The 17,324-nt window shown below is 49.6% G+C and overlaps 1 protein-coding gene across 4 annotated transcripts in view; it reads left to right on the top strand.

Moving 5' to 3' along the window:
- Positions 1–17,324, top strand: part of SAMD11 (sterile alpha motif domain containing 11) — a 45,266-nt gene that overhangs the window by 9,624 nt on the left and 18,318 nt on the right. For all 4 annotated transcript variants that reach the window (XM_020976884.2, XM_020976898.2, XM_020976891.2 and 1 more), the window contains exons 3-4: positions 3,053–3,234; positions 12,360–12,410. In XM_020976884.2, the coding sequence (XP_020832543.2) occupies positions 3,053–3,234; positions 12,360–12,410 (233 nt within the window). The remainder of the gene's footprint in view (positions 1–3,052; positions 3,235–12,359; positions 12,411–17,324) is intronic.

Genomic DNA, 17,324 nt, shown 5'->3' with positions numbered 1-17,324 from the left:
CCTACTGCCGCAGGACCGTTAGCGCATGGAAGACAAATTAGGCTTCTTCTGTTCTCTGGGGTCAAACAAAACAAACGTCGGGACCTGATTCACAGAGAACTGGTCGAAGTGGGACAAGCCCGCCTTATGGTCCCTGTAAGAGGTTGGGAACAGGAATCCAGGCAAACTGACAGGCTCTGAGGAAGACTGGCATCAAAACGGAGATCTATGGTCATGCCTCAGTTATTTTGGGTGTGATTTCTAAAGGGTTTAAAAAATATTTTAAATTGTTATTACAATCTTTTATTTTTATATCACCTTTATTTTCAAAAATGTGCCTCCTCTCTCTCCTCCCAAATCAACAAGCATTTATGAAGTGCCTACTATGTACTGAGACTTGAAGAAAGAAAAGGGAGGGAAAGAATTTTAACATAACCAAGCAACACATCTGAGTCTGAAGGTATATGCAGCATTTCACACGTACAGTGCCCTGCCTCTGAAAAAAAGAGGAGGGTGATACATTGTTTCATCTTGTCTTTGGGACCAAGCTCCGTGATTCTAATAACATTGTGTTCAGTTTTGTTGTTTCTTTTTCTTTCTATTTACATCATTGTAGTTATGGTTTCTAGACTTTCTCTGGTTCTTCTTACCTCACTTTGTATCAGTTCATATAAATCATCCTAAGCTGCTCTGAATTCCTCATATTCACTGTTTCTTACAGCTCAGTAATCATCCGTTACATTTATACGTTACAGTAGTACATATCATGGTAGACCGCAGTATATTCAGCCCTTTCCTGTTCTTTGTTTCTAGTTCTTTGCTCTCACAAAAAAAAAAAAGCCACCATCAATATTTTAGTCCACGTGGACTAAAGGATGCATTTCTGTCTTTGTCCTCTTTGGGGTCTTAAAGCAATGGGATCATTGTCTCAAAGGGTGATTCCAAAGGCTCATTGTGGAACTGAGAGGTCAGTCCAAGGAACAGGGCCAGCTGGGATGAACTGCTTGAGGGCTTGAGGAACTGGGTCCTGCTGTCTTTCCATCTCCAGCACCTAGCATAGTGTGTACCCGCAATGCCTAGGGTGTAGTAGGTACTTTAATGAATGTTTGTTGATTCCTGTTGACTGATGGCAAAAGCTCCTGACTGAGGCCCAGATCAAGAGAAGCAGGAGACTTTAGTGAAAGACGGCTAGTGCTAGGTTTGGGTCATGGCTTCAACATTTACTAAGTTACTTTAAGCAAGCGGCTTAACCTCGCTAAGCCCGAGCTTTTTCATCAATGGGGCTCAGTGGGCAGCTGATCCGAAGGAGACTAAGCAGAATAGTACTGAGTAAGGGTCCAGCTGGCTTGTTGGGAGTTTAAGTAGGGAGATACTTCCAGGTAGACCCAGCAACAAGCTATGGGATAAGTATAGGGGATGTCTGGGAAGGACCAAAGCTCAGGGGCAGAGAGCCTATTTACTCACTCACTCACTCACTCATTCATTCATTCATTCATTCATTCATTCATTCATTCATTCATTCATTCATATCCAGATCTCCCTGACTCCAAGACACAGGTGCGTGTCTTAGTAAACATCTGTACTAGGCGTTCAGTAAACACCTATATCCACCAAGCACTGTGCTGGGCTCCAGGGGGGCGGAATGGAGAAGAACAAATTCACACCCTCCAAGAGCTTACATTTTATTGGGGTTCCTCAGTCACAGAGGAGTAGAGAAATAAGTTATTAGGAATCAGGGTCTGGGGATCTTTGTTTTGAGCTCAGCTGAGCATTGAACCTGGAATTCTTTTTGTACCCCTTCCCGAGTCAGGACTAGTTCCTGAGTCTGAGCTAGAACTGAGCTTACAGGGAGATGTTAGAAAGACATCAAAGTGATTTTGAGGTCCCAAGTCCCTGGGCAGGGTGAGGGGGGCAGCCATCTTGGAGCTCAGGGAGTTTCTTAGAAGGCAGTTTTGAACCAGAACTAAGATTGGACATGAAGATCAAGGGATATGAGTATTTCCTAGAACTGGGGTTGAGGGAGCAGGACTGCAGGAAGAGGAGGCTGGAGCTAAGAAAGGGAAGAAGTTAACTAGCTCTGTGCCAAGCTGCATTCAGTGACTGTGCTGAGTGTCAGGGCTACTAAAGAGGAGTCAGAATTAAGGAGTATTACCCAGACCAGAAGGGGCTTCAGCAGCCAGAGTTATCCTGGGCAATGTCTCCTGGGCTCTCTCCAGATCCTGAAGCTGATCCAACCTTGGTGCCCCCACCATAAGGAGCCACCAGGGGCACCCTGACTCCTTTGTCCAAACTAAGGTATAGAAAACAAACCTTTTCCTCCTTAGTTCAGTTGAGTCAAAATTGGCTTTTTGCAAAGGAACCAAAAAAGAGTAAGACAAAAATCCATATAGAGAAAGAGGAGGGACAGTGGCAGGTTTCTATACTGGATGTAGCCAAGGTGTGGCCATTTCAAGGTTGGAATGGCTAGCTCAGCTAATCTCCTGTCCCCTGTTCCTATTATGATCTTCATTCTCCATCCTGAACTTACTACCACCACTTGAGAATGGTGGGACCACAGACTTTGAGGGCTAATGGAAACTTTTCTACAATCCCACAACAATAAATTAAAAATAATTTTTTTTAGGCAATTGGGGTTAAGTAACTTGCCTAGGGTCACAAGTGTCTAAGGCTAGATTTGAACTCAAGTCCCCTTGAGTCCAAGGCCAGTGTGCTATCCACTGTACCACCTAGCTGCCCCTAAGAATGAATGAAAAGCTTTTAAATGCTTACTCTGGTTCAGGGACTGAGCTAAGTTCTAGGGATAGAAATACAGACACAAAACAGGTCCTGCCTTTAAAGAAGTTGTGTTATTGAGGAGTAGTGGCCAGGGAAGGTTGGGATTACAGAAAACAGGAAGCAGTGGTATCCTTGCCCTGATGCCTGCCTGGCCCCCTGGGTCTTGCTCCTCTCCTCTCCCAAGGGACACAGGCATCCTATAATGATGGGGTCATGACCTGGCCCCTAGAATTTTTGACCCTGGGGACAGTGATCCCGGATTGGCCAGTTTTGACCCTTCTCTCCACTTCTCTCCTAGAACCGGGGTCGCCTGGCTGAGAAGAGGACAATCCCACTGCCCCCCACCAGGATCCCAAAGAAAGAGCTGAGTTCGATTTTCTCAGCCAGTGATGGGGACAGTGATGGGAGCAGCCCAGCCCATGGGCATCGGCCAGATGTGAAGCAAGAGGACGACGTGCACATCAGTATCATGAAGAGAAGGTACTACTTTAGAAGGTCCTGCCCCCAGTAGGACATGGTGGGGTTTGGGCTTTTCTGGAGAGTTTTTGAGAACCTGGAAGGTGGGCATGGAAAGAAGCATTACGCAAAGCTGTTCTTCTGAGTGAGTGGGGAAGAGATTTTGAGTATATCCTGTGCTCTGGTCCCTTAGTCACATCCTATGAGGCTTGTGTTGGTGAGCCTGGCAGGTGGGAAGACCTGGATTCTAATTCTACCTTGGACCATTTCCCATCTGGCTTCTGATGATCCTCTCTTGGCACCACTGAACCTAGAATGGAGACAGCGTTATCCACAGTACTTGCCTGACAAGGTTGTTTCAAAGACCAGATGAAATAGTGTCTTTAAAGACTTTGGGAAAGCAGTGACCCTGTGAACACTGACATAAGAGGCAGGGAGACATAGGAAGAAATCCTGCTACTTACAATCAGTAGCTGTGAGGCCCTGGGAAAATCACTAAACGTCTTGGCACCTCTTTTGTGAAAAGGAGGTGATGGGGCAGCTAGGTGGTGCAGTGGGTAGAGCATTGGCCTCGAAGTCAGGAGGACCTGAGTTCAAATGAGGCCTCAGACCAAACACTTGACACTTACTAGCTGTGTGACCTTGAGCAAGTCACTTAACCCTAATTGCCTAAAGAAATTTAAAAAAATAAACAAAAAGGAGGTGATAATAGCCTCACTGGCTCGTTAGGCAGATTGTAATTCTATGGAAGGGATTTTGCCAGCTTTACATTGCTATTATTTCATGGGCATTGGGTTACTCAGGATCATCTAGAAGCTGGCAGATGTCTGCTGTGACCCTGTGACATCTGCCACCCAGGACCTTGGCTACTTGGTAGCCAAGAAGAAGGGTTAGTAGCCTGGCTCCAGGGATCGGTGCCCTGCTAAGATCCTAGAGGAAGCCAGGTGCCCCAGTGTATGGAGTGCTGAGCCTGGAGTCAGGGAGACCTGACCTAAGACATACTAGCTATGTGACCCTGGGCAAGTCACAACCTCTGTCTTCCTCAGTTTCCTCATTTGCAAAATGAGGGTCAGAATGGCACCTACTTCCCAGGGTTGTTGTGAGGAAGGAAAGAAACAAGCATTTATTAAGCCCTTGCAATGTGCCAGGCACTGTGCTACCAATATTGTCTCATTTGGTACTCACAAGAAACAGGGAAGGTAGGGGCTATTATTATCCCCATTTTACAGATGAGGAAACTGAGGCAGGCAGAGGTTTAAGTAACTTGTCTAGGATCACACAATTAGTATTATCCCCATTTTACAGATGAGGAAACTGAGGCAGGCAGAGGTTTAAGTAACTTGTCTAGGATCACACGATTAGCATTATCCCCATTTTATAGTTGAGGAAACTGAGGCAAACAGGGTTAAGTGACTTGCCCAGAATCACACAGCTAGGAAGTGTCTGAGATTGGATTTGAACTCAAGTCTTCCTGACTCCAAGCCAAGTGTTCTATTTACTGAAACAATATTTGTAAAAATGCTTTGCAAACCTTAAAACATGATATAAATGGCACTGTTACTATTATGGCTGTCGTTGCACGCAAAGGGTCAGGTTTAGAGGTTATGCGTTGCCTGGGTCATCAGAGGGCCGGGATCTGGTTTATAAGGGGATCCTGGGGCTGGGGAGTTAGAAGAGAAGGCAAAGGTCATCTTGTTAGAGGACCCGAGAGCTAGAAGGGGCCTCAGAGGACATCCAGACCACAGGGAGCATCTGCACACATTTTACAGAGGGGGAAACTGAGGTCTGGGGAGGCAAGGCAAATTAAAAAACATTTGTTTAACAGTTGTATCAGTTTGACTCTCAATGCAACTTTCATGATCCAGTTCTTGATACAATAATAATAATAGCTGATGTTTATAGAATGCTTATTCTGTGCCAAACACTGCGTTATGTGCTTTACTATTATGATCTTATTTGATCCTTACAAGAACCCTGGGAAGTAGGAGCTGTTATTATTTCCATTGTACAGATGAGGAAACTGAGGCAAACAGAGGTTGTGTGACTTGCCCAGGGTCTGAGGCTGGATTTGAACTCAGGTCTTCTGGATTTTAAGCTCAATGCTCCGTCCAGTGTGCCACCAAAAAGTCCGGTCTCAGCTACCATACTTTTCTCACGCATTTGTATTCGTTTTTATATGAATGGGTTTGTCGCCTGAAGGCTTTGTCTACAAGTCAGTTGGCTTAAATGTAGGCAGTGCCAAACATCCTCACAGACCCCAGTCACCCCACAGCAGTCAAAGGTGGAGCATGGAAGGGACCCCACAAAAGTCTAATCCATCCTCCTTGTTTAACAGAGGAGATGAGGCCTGTTCGGATTACAGGCTCGGAACATGAAGGGACCTCAAGAAAGCCATCCGGTCCAGAGATGTCAAACTCAGGCTCTCTAGTGGGGCCAACCAGATCAAAATGTCATTTGTTGTTTTCCAGTCATTTTCAGCCATGTCTGACTCTTCATGATCCCATTTGGGGTTTTCTTGGCAAAGATACTGGAATGGTTTGCCATTTCCTTCTCCAGCTCATTTTACAGATGAGGAAACTGAGGCAAACAGGGTTAAATGACTTGCCTAGGGTCATGCAGCTAGTAGGTGTCCGAGGCTGGATTTGAACTTGGGTCTTCCTGACTCTAGGTCCAGCACTCTATCCACTGAGCCACCCAGTTGTCCAAAATGTAACTGGGAAATGTTTAACAAAATAAATAAAAATAGAATACAAACATAGATACTGTTGATTTGTAGTTTTCTAAATAAGGATATTGTTTCTATTTGCGGTTGACACCAGGTGATCATTTTACATTTTTTTAACCCCGAGGAGGTTGAATCTTTTGCCCAAGGCCACATAATTAGTGTCTGAGGCAGGATTTGAACTGTGATCCTCTGACTACAATCCAGTTTCCTCATTTTGTGGAATCAGTGAGTATGCATTTATTAAGCCCCTACTATATGCTGGGCACCATGCTAAGTGCTGAAGACAGCGGTGGATGAAACAATCCCTACTCTTACAGAGCTTATGTTCCAAGAGGAAGGAAAGGCCTACAGAGGTTAAGGGACCTGCCTAAAGTCAGATAATAAGTGGCAGGGGCAGGATTGGAACCCAGACCCTCTGATTCCAGCCCAACTCTCCCATTTTACAGATGAGGAAAGAAAAGGATCATTACTTGTCCAAGGACACACAAGCAGTCAGGTTCAAAGCTATGGTTTCAGACTAAATTCGATGCTCTTTCCAGTATACTGGCATAACTGGAGATGAGTGCTGGGGGCCCTTGGTGAGGTCGGGAGCCTCCACGGAGCCTAGCTCAGGTGGTAGCATCCTTGCAGCAGAGGGTCAGGCCCTGAGCAGGCCCTGGCAGTTTCTGAGAGGAGGCAGCATGCTTGCATCCTGGGGGCTGTGGAGGCCTGGAGGCTGGAAAGGAAGCAGAGCTGGGGGCACTTAGCCCATAGATGGCTGCCTTCAGGGCTGTCAGGTGGGAGAAAGGATTCTTCTTGTGCCTCTCATCCCCCAGGAGGCAGAACCTGGAGCAGTGGGTGGAAATTTCAGCAAAGCAGAGGGAGATTCAATCTCAGGGAAACCTTGCTCACGATGAGACCTGTCCGGAAGCGGAACAGGCTGCCACAGGAGGTAGCGAGTTCCCTGTCACTCGAGGTCTTCAAGGGCTGGAAGTGTTGGACTGTGGATCTGGGTCAGGGGATGGGCTAGGTCAGGCGGCCGCCTTTCCTCATCTAGATTTCTTAGAGGCCAAAGGAGGCCGGAGACCAGTCCTGGCTGGTGTACTTCGGGCCCAGCTACAGCTGGACATCCTATAGCTAGAGCCTGGCTGCTCCTTGGTAGTGAGCTTTGGAGCTGAGAAGGGGTGGCAGTTACACAAGGGGTCAAGGTGTCCCCTTTGCTCCCTGGTCCCTGGGGCTTCGAGGTTCAGGCTCCTTAGGTAGAGAAATCCGACCTCTGACCCAAGGGTACTGAGCCAGATCCAGGGCCAGGGGCCATGACTTTCCTGCTCTATTAACCCACCTTATGAAGCATCTAGGTGGTGCGGTAGATAGAACACTGGACTCAGTTGGGAAGACCTAAGTGCAAATCTAGCTTTAAATACTCTAGGTAGTGTATGACCCTGGGCAAGTCATTTAACTTCTATATGGAGGCAAGTAGGTGGATAGAGCACCGGCCTTGGAGTCAGGAGGACCTGTGTTTAAATCTGGACTCAGACACTTACTAGCTGTATGATCCTGGGCAAGTCACTTAAGCCTGATTGCTCTCTCCCTCTCCACCCCCCAAGAAAAGTAATAATTTAGGGGCAGCTAGGTGGCTCAGTAGATAGAGCACCAGCCCTGGACTTAAGAAGACCTGAATTCAAATCTGACCTCAGACGCTTACTAGCTATATGACTCTGGAGAAGTCACTAAACCCCAACTGCCTCAAAAAAAAAATCTATATGCCTCAGTTTCCCCATCTGTAAAGTGGGGATAGTGTTAGCACCACCCTCCCAGGGGTGAGAGGATCAAATGAGATAATATTTCCTTGGCACATAGTAGGCACTTAATTTTTGCTTACTTCTTTCTTCATCTATACATGGTGTACAGATGGGGGAGAATTCCTGTCCTGAGCATCATAGGATCGCAGATCTAGAACAGGAGGCTCCTCAGAAGAATCCTATTCTAACCCCTCCCCCATTTCACAGAGGAGGAAACTGAGTCTCAGAATAGCTTGGTGACTTGCCCAAGGTGACGCCCAGGTATTTAAGCATGAGTGGTGAGATTTGAACCCAGGTCCTCTGACTCCATAGTCAGTGCTCTGGGCCAAGCCTTCACTGGAGTCCTCCTTCTTTGCCTCGTCACAATGTGGAAGTGACACCTGGCTCTCACAGTCCCAGCTGGGAAGGCTCCAGGGTGGTGCCGAGTGATGGACTCTGTATTTGCCATCTGAGGACCTGTTCCAATCATCACTCATATGATCACAGGTTTAGAGCTGGGTGAGGCCTTTTGGGGGCCATTGAACCCATTTTACAGATAAGGAAACTGAGTCTCAGAGAAGTGAAATGACTTGCCCACAGTCACACGGCTAGGCAGCATTCAAACTCAAGGTTGGCGTTCTATCCACTGTGGCATATCCTCATGTCTCTCAATTTAATGAACCAATTTATTTAATTGCCTGTTGTGTGAGAGGCCTGGCACTTTTCCTGTCTGGCTCTTCGTGACCTGTACTAAGTACAGGAGATACAAGAAGTGAAACAGGTCCTGCCTGTGAGGAGCTTCTGCTCCAGTGAGGGGTGCAGTATGTAAGCAGAAAAAGCCACACATGATAGCATGAGGAGGAAGACAGCATGGACTGGGCCAGTTTCTGGGCTGAGCTTCAAAGGCAGGCAGAGATGAGGAGGGGGGATGGGGTGCCAGCAGCTTTCCAAATTGTCTCTGTGACCCTTTATCCCCTGGTGAGGATGGTCTTGACTTGAGGCAGAGGGTTAGAGATGACCCTCACAGGGCAGGAGAGCGCCTCTGCCCACCTGTGTGCTCCTGGCTGGACGTAGCCTGGGGGCATTCTTCCTCCAGCCAGGGGTGAGGCAGGAGAGCACAGACTCTGGCTCTTTCTCCTTTCCTCCCCCAAGCTCTCCGTGCCCACCTCCATCCTGGACAGTACCTCCCTCCCATGCCACAAATCCCTCAGCTCCATAGAAGATGATTACCTCTATGTAGGCACTGACTGCAGAGCCTGGGACCCAGGTTCAGCCTGGACACTGTGTGACCTTAGTAAGTCTCTTACCTTTCCTGGGCCTCAGTTACTCATCTATAAAGTGAAAAGCTTGGGCTAGATGGCCTCTGCTATCCAGTCTGGTGCAATGGAAAGAATGCCCGTTCTGGATTCAGAAGACCTGAGTTCAAATCCTGACTCTGACACTTAGTAGCTGTGTGACCTTGGGTAATTCCCTTTCCCTCCCTGGGTCACACAGTTTCCTCCTCTGTATAGCCAGGGAGGGGAGTGTTGGACCAGAAGGCCTCAAGATCCCCTCCGGCTCGATGACATTGACCTTTCCCCTTTAAAGGTCACAGAGTACAGCTGTGTTGGTCTCCTCTTAAAAAGCCTCTTGGCATCACCTTGCCAAGGTCATGGGCGGAAGGAGGCATGAGTTTGGGGCTGGGCTGAGAGCCAGGCTTTTGTGAGCTCCACACCTTTCCTCCAGCTGCAGGTTTTATTGGACACTTTACGAGGCCCATGGGAGAGGGGGATGCAACCCCCGTTCCTGTGCCTTGGACCCCTGACTCCCCTTGCCCTCCCTCTATTCCTCCCTCCCAGCTCTCCCACCCCAGGAGGTCCCTGGTCAGCCTTCTTCCATTTTAATTGGATGATTAATGGCTAGAAAGAAGCAACTCCTTCCTCCCTTCTCAGCCACCTCCCCCAAGCAGCCCCCCTCCCCCAGAGGGTGGGCTCCTATGGAGGGGAAGGAAGCAGCGATAATGAAGATTTAATTTTGTTCTTACCTATTCATTTGTCTAAGAAGACTGGGAGCAAAGCTGTTCCCCTTGCCAGGCCCTGGGGTGCCCGTGTCTGCCATCCTGACTCCATTTCTGAGCTGGGCCCTTTCTGGGGTAGTGTCCCTCTTATAACCCTGGTGTGCCTGTTTCTGAAAAGGTCTACCCTGCCTGTCCTAAACCCTGAAGGCCCTTTCTCTGGGGATTTCCCTGGTGTAATCTTGGGGTCCCTCTCTGAGGGCCCCATCACAACACATGGGGTCCCTCCCTGAGGCATCTCGGGAAGTCTCTCCTGTTATAACACCTGGGGATCCCTTCAGCCTGGGAGACTGGGGTTATCTCCCTGGGTATGAAAAGAATGAGTGAGCATTTATTAAGTGTTTAGTATGTACAGATCACTGTGCTGAGGGCTGGGTGTACAAATAGAAAAGTGAGGACTCTTACTTCTCAGGGAGCTCCCACTCTAACTGGGGAGACCCCTAGAAGGTCGAGGGAAGAGTCCCACAGTCCTGAGGGTGCAGCAACCAAGCACACAGTCCTGCCTCTTTTTAAAGGTCATTTCCATGGATGAGATCACACCCATTTCTGATGTTAAACCATTTGACCAGAACCAAAGGTCAAGAACCTCACATTGGCCAGACCCTAGGGATCCTTGGGGCTGGGCAGTTGGGGGGATGGGCCTTGAACTGTAGGCATCCCCCTCTCAGAAGGGCCTCAGGTGGTCCAGGGCCTGAGACATTAAACCATCAGAAGTCCACCAACCTGTCGGCTTCTGGAACAAAGCCCTAGAAAGAGCTGTCTGTCTCTCAAGAAAGAGGGCCTGGGTCATGTCCAAGCACCTCCATTTTCTACCTGTGTGACCTTGGTCAAGTTTTTCCCCCAAATCAGACGAGAGAATATTTGTACAGCTCTTAGTATAGTGCCTTGGATACAGTAAGTGTTTAATAAATATTTGTTACCTCTCCTTTTCCTCTCCCCATCTTGGGCTTCAGTTTCTTCCTCTAAAGTGAGAGGGACTCTATTCTTGTTACTCTGATTGGGCCTGGGAGGTCTCCTGCTCAGGTGGGACTCCTGTGCATAAAGGCAGGCTGGGGCCGCCTCTATTGCTTCCTAGGACCAAGACACACTGCCTACTTTATCACACCAGGAGCTACCCTTGATTAGGCCTCAGTTTCCTCCGCTGGAAACTGGATCATTGGACATGAGATGACCTCAAAAGTTCCAGAGCTAAGATACCCTAAGTGTAGTCAGAAATGGGTGTCTGGGTCCCCAGCTAACACTCAAGTTAGCATCAGAGAAAGTTCAGCAGCCGTGAAGTGGATAGCGTGCTAATGAATGGGCCTCTTCATCACGGGCACTTTATGGGGCCTCTTGGGTGGCCGGGCATGTACTTGTCGCTTAATGGGAGACAAAGAAGGGTTCCTGCCCTCCTGGGATCCCCAGTCTGTCTGGGGCCAGTGGACAAGAGAGGCATTGTGGGTCAGTAGAAAGACAGCTAGATGTGAGGTCAAAGAGCCTGGGCTTGAATCTTTCCATAATAGCAGATGGATGGATGGATGGATGGATGGATGGATGGATGGATGGATGGATGGATGGATGGACAGACAGACAGATAAATAGGTAGATAGACAGACAGACAGACGCACATAATACATACATATATGTATATGCATATATATTAAAGACACATAATAATGATAATATTTTAAGGTTTATAAAACAATTTACAAATATTATCCCAGTTGATCCTCATAAGAACCTATGTGCTTTTATTAACCTCATTTTTCAGATGAGAAAACTGAGGCGGACGAAAGTTATATGACTTCCTCAGGGTCACACAGCTAGTTATTTGGTATCTGAGGCTGGATTTAAACTCAGGTCTTGACTTCAGGGCTCTATCTACCTGGCTGCTTCTGCTGTTTTGTACCTGTGTGACCTTTTGACCCTTTCCCCCTCTGGACATCAGTTTCCTCCTTTCTAACCTGAGAGGGTCAGATCTGATGACCTCTGAGGTCCCTTTCATCTCTAAATCTTTGCTCCTGTAGCCATGGGCAGATCTAGGATTGGAATCAATGGATAATTAATAATTAACAATGGATTGATTAAGCATACACTAGAGCACTGAAGAATCAAAGGCAAGAATAAAGTAGTCCCTGCCCTCAGAGAGCTTACATCCTAATGAGGGAGATCATGGATATCCATAGGCAGGCCATACCAGATATATGCTGGAGCAGTCCCAAGGTGACCTTGAGTGGGAAGGTCTTGAAACTAGAGCCCAGGTCTCTTGACTCTGAGACCAGGGAGCTTTCTGCTGCCTGGATGCTCACTGCCTCTCTCATAGGTTGGGTTCAGGTTGTGAAGGCCTTGAATACTAGGCTGTGGCCATGGGTCCCCTTTCTGGAGGCTGAGTGGGGGAGGGGAGGAGCCCCCAGCATGGCTTCTCAGGGTCCTTGACTGTGGCCTAGGGCCTCGGTATGCTGCCCTTCCCCCATAATAGAGCAGTTGCAAGAGTCATTTTTGGGTGGGAGTAGGGGGTGACCCTGAGGGAGAGCCAGGGGTGACTTTGGGTCTGGGGGGGGTATTGTGAAGGGGGAAATGAGGGAGACACGAGCTGAAGGGGCCAGAACTGACCTTCTCTCTCTTTCTCCAGGGTACACACTCACTGGGATCTGAACATCTCCTTCCGAGAGACATCTTGCAGGTAGCCCCTGGCCCTGGGTGTCTGGTAGGATAAGGGTTTCTGGGCCACTTACTGACACGTAGGCATGATGTTTCCCTGTGTCTCTGTCACTGTGTGTCTCTAAGGCCTTTGCTGTCTCATCTGTCTAAATGAGGGGGTGTCCTTAGTCTTTGGGGGCTCTGCTCTCCACCATCCCTCCTCTGACTTCTGTCTCCTTTCCAAGTCTTCTCCTTTGTTTCTGCTTCCTTTGTCCTTCCCCTTATCTTTGGCCGGTCCCACTCATCCTCATAGCCCTGGTCACTTTGCAGGCACCTGCATCCTTGGGGCTGACTGAGGTGGGAGAGGTGCAGTCCCCCCTCCCCTGCCCCCCCTGGTCCCAAGAGGCTAGGAGGATGCTTATCTCCTAGTCAGCCATTACCAGGCCTTGGCTCTACCCAGAGTATGGATAGCCAGAGGATCATAATGCAGCTGTCTCCCGCGCAAAGAGGAGTCTGCCGTCCTCTCCTGAGCCTGACATCTTGGGTCTAGAGGTCTGGGAGACTCTCAGCTCTAAATCTTTAATGGAACAAAGCCAGTGACCCAAGACTGGTATTTGGGACAATATCTGATTTAATTTGCCTTTTGGGTCTATCTGAGCCATGAGGGGTGGGGAGCCATTGGGAGGGGTTGGCCTTGGAGGGGTCGTGGCTTGTTGGCTGAATATATTTCAATCTAAGCCTCCATCATAGGACAGAGGGACGTGTGTGGTCTGTTGGGCCCGGACATCCCGAGGAGCTAAGATAATAACCATAGCGCTACCCCCAGGAGAGCCCTGCCTGAGGACTTGGGACATGAATGGGTGGGAGGACACTCTCCAAGCATGAAAGGGGCCTGGGAAGGGTCTTATTCTAGTCCTCTGGAGAGCCATGGAGAGGGCCAGAGGACAGTCAATGTTTGGGGGAAGAGGGCAGAATAGAGAGACATGAGAGAAGTCAGCATGGTTGGCCTAGGGATGGGGTGGGGGAGCTTCTGGATAATCATAAGCTCGTCAGTCTCAAGCTAGAGATAGAGATAAATCTGAGACCACCTACCACTCCTTCATTTTAGAATTGGGTAAACTGAGACCTGGCAGGTGATTTGCCAAGGGTCGGGCTTTCCCCCAGCATTATGGTTGGAGGGCTGGGTTAGTGGCCAGCCTGTGTAACAGTTTTGTGTCTAGTGTGTATATGAATGAATCAAATGCCTTCCCTGGATCTCTGGAAGGAGCCTAAGGAAAATGGGCCTTTAGCCACAATAGGAGAGATAGAGGGTAGACAAGAGGGTGAATGTGCCGGACAGAAGAGGGGCCCTAGGCCTGGCTGGGCTCCAGAGGTATTTATGTTCCCAAGAAGGGCCAGATCATGGAGCAGAATTACAATAAAAACATCTTTAAACTTATTTCTACCTCATTTTGGAGTTGCCAGCTCAACTGATCATTTTTATGACCTGTCATGAACATTAATGACACTTTATGGGCCTTTTACTTGGGACATTACAGGATAAATTTGCCAGCAGAGCCCGTGGGGAAATCAAGTTGGCGTCTCCTTCTCCCCTTTGCCAGCCTATCTCCTCAGGCTTCCTGCCCCAGGCTGACGGGCCCCCCCGGGAATCCGGGATAGGAGCCTCTCCGTCCCTGCTCTGACACTGAGCCCCACCAGTTCCCAGGGGAAGCCCTCCCATACACATGGGCTGAGGGCAGGCATAACCCTGAGCTGAGGGAAGAAATGGCCCTTGAGGAGCCTGGTGTGGGAGGCAGCACGGGCTGACCTTGGGAGTCCACAGGCTGAGAGGGAAACGAGGAGGAGGAGGAGGAATGCTCTTGGTTAGCACCTGGTCTGGTCTGGCCCGGCCTGGTGGGGAAGACACAGCCTCATCTTCTGGGAGTCCTCCATCCTTTCCATGTTTTCACCCAGCTCTCTCCTGTCCCCATCGAGAGGCAGTATGGTCCAACGGCCTCTAAAGGAGTTCTGTCGCTCACTATCTGTGTGACCTTGGGCAAGTCACTTGCACTCTTTGGGCCTTGCTCTCCCCATCTGTGAAATAAAGAGGTAGACTGGGTGGGCTAAGGTCTGCTGCAGCCCTAAAACCCCAAGAACTTAATAGACTATCCAGAGGGGAGAGCCACCCTTCCCCCTCCTTCCCTCTACAAGCAGCCTACATTAGGGATGACAGGTCCCAGGGCAGGGCACTGTCTGCCTGCGTGTCTGTCCATCTGTTCTGCACAGATGGAAAAGCTCCCAATCCTTCCAGAGTTTTTGACCCTACGGCTGGCCCCCAAGCCTTAGAGGGGTGTGGTATTGGAGTGGGGCCAGCCTCCCCCCTCCCCCTCCCCCCTTCTCTTGGAGAGCTGCGGGGAGCTGACAATGCGATTAAGGGGATTTAGGCGATGAGCTGGGTGCCCTGAGCCAATAAGCCGATCCCCACCTCCAGCCACTGGCCCTTCTTGCTGAGTCAGCGTCCTGGACTTGCCTGGGCCACTGGAGGTGGGGTTGTGGGGGGCGGATACCAGAAGCCTTGTGGGTCCAGAATGTCTGCAAAACTCAGATTCCATCTGTCTGCCTCTCCTGCTGAATCCCCTTGATTCTGCATTAGGAGGGGAGGGAGTCCTTAGCCCCTTTGCTTAGCTCAGGCTTAGCTTCCAGGGATTTATGGAGAAACAGGTGAACCCAAAGTGTGGATGGGGTGGGGGAGGGTGTCTGCGGGAGCAGCCAGGCACATCCTGCCAGCTAAGAGTCTATCCTGCTCCCTGGAGGGCCAGGCAGGTGTCTGCCAGGGAGCGGGTGTAGGAGGCTTAAGCAATCACCCTGGGCTGTCTCTTCCTCAGTCCTGATTGCTCTCCCTCTCCTTGCCTGTCTTTCTCTACATCTCTGCATCTGTCTCTGCTCAGATCTTTTCTCTGAACCTCCTTTTCTTCCTCCTGGGTACCAGAATAGGTAGCAGTGAATCAGGACCACCAGCCGGCTCCCCCTGGAGCCCAGTAGAGCTACCTAGAGGGAGTAGATGAGAGATTAGAGGTGTCCAGGTAGAGAATGGGGGCCACAGAGAGAGGAGCAACCCAAGGCAGAGCTAACAGTGTGCTCGAAGGATGAAGTATTTGGAGCTAGACCACCTGGGATAAAATCCTCATTCAGCCCCTTATTGCCTGTGTGATCTTGGTCACATCCTCTTCCTCTGCCTAAGTTTCCTTGCTTGTAAAGGAGGAGTTTGGAGGAGGTGACTTCTGAAGTCTCTCCTAGCTCTAAATGTATTCTCTTTTTAAAATGTATTTTTATTTATTTTTTAATTCCTTTTCCCCCCCTAAATTTTGAGTTCCAAATTCTGTCCTTCTCTTGAACCCCTGTCCCACCCACTGAGACTAATTTTATTATCCTATGACCTGCATTTGCATCTCATCTCTGCCACTTACTAGCTGTGTGACCCTGGGTATGTCACATCTCTTCTGTGTTCCTCAGTTTCCCCATCTTGAAAATGAGGGGGCTGGGTTTGATGGCCTCCAAAGTCCTTTTCAGCTCTAGATGTGGGGTCCCATGTGCTTAAGTCAGAGCCTCCTGGGATGGGCCCAGAAGTGCTGCAGACAGGACTCCCTTAGGAAAGGTTACATAGAAGGAGAGAGATGGGGCAAGACTATGCTGGAGGGGGTGGGTGAGGAAGAAGGCAGGCAGTCTATTCCAGGAGAATGGAGGGGTCTGAGCAGAGATCGAACAGTGGCATGATAGGGCAAGGCTTGGGTGATGCCCTGGGGGGAGAGGACTCCACAGTGGAACAGGGTGAGATGCTGCTAGAAAGGTGGGCTGGAGGTACCCCTCAAAGACCTTGAATGCCGGAAGGAGGAGGGCAGGCCATCCAGGAGGCAGTGAGGGGCCTCCCTGAGGAAATGACATGGTCAGACTTGTGGGGGATGGACTGGAGAAGGGAGAGGCCAGTGGGGAGGTCCACGGTGGTGATTCATTGGCCTCTGGGGGGCCGTTGGAGTGGCGAGGAGCCCACAGGTGTGAGCAACTTTGAAAAAGAATAATATTCCGTGGCATTTTCTCTGTCGGTCAGTTCTTCAGGGGCCTGCTATGTGCCAGACATTGCCCTAGGTTCTGAAGACCCAAAAACAACTGCTCAAACAGTCTCTGCCCACTGGTACAGGGAACTCTAGGAAGAGGAAACCACCTCTTCTATCCAGGCGGGCACTCATTCTGCAAGACAGAGGCCTGGAGAGGGGCCCAGGATACCATCAATATGTCATGTTTGGGAATCTCCTTCCTTATATTCTCTCATTTGAACCTCATAAACAGTCCTGTGATGTAGGCATGACATCTTAGCCCCATTTTACAGAGGAGGAGACTGAGGCCCAGAGAGTGTGACCTGCTCAGAGTTTCATGACGGGTTTCAAAATCACCTCTGTCAAACCCGGGTCTTTTGTGCCTTTCAAGCTCTCTTTTCTGCCTTTGGGACTCCAGGGTAGAAGAGAGGTCCCTGGGTGGAGAAACTCTAGGCAGAATGGGAAGGTTGGTTGCTGGCTGGTTTGCCCCCTTTGCTCCCCATCTGTTGTCCCCCAGTGCTGAGGCCAGCAGTTCTCTGCCTCATCCCTTCTGTCCTCTCATTGATGCACGCCTGATTAAAGAAACTGCTAATCACTCCCAATTAATCCTATAAACTGCTCACAACTCAGGCTATTTGCATAATGCTGGGAAGGGCAGCTCAGAGGGGATCAGGCCTTCCCACTTGGGGGGAAGGGGCTGGCAGCCCCAGAGGGCAGGGTGCTTGTGGCGGCCCTGGAGCCTGGGGGTCAAGGAAGAGGGTAAGGCCATGATCTAAGGAAGGAAGGACTTTCACTGGAGGAAAGGGTCAGACCCTTGATGCAGGTAGGGTAGTTGAGAGGGATGAACTGTGAAATAAGGGGGTCGCACCTGTCAGAGAGGGTGGAAG

This window comes from Phascolarctos cinereus, unplaced genomic scaffold (genome assembly GCF_003287225.1).
Source record: "Phascolarctos cinereus isolate Bilbo 61053 unplaced genomic scaffold, phaCin_HiC Scaffold_726;HRSCAF=1367, whole genome shotgun sequence".
Classification (NCBI taxonomy): Eukaryota; Metazoa; Chordata; class Mammalia; order Diprotodontia; family Phascolarctidae; genus Phascolarctos; species Phascolarctos cinereus.
Note: the sequence above shows the minus strand (reverse complement) of the source record. Positions and strands in the feature narration are given on the sequence as shown.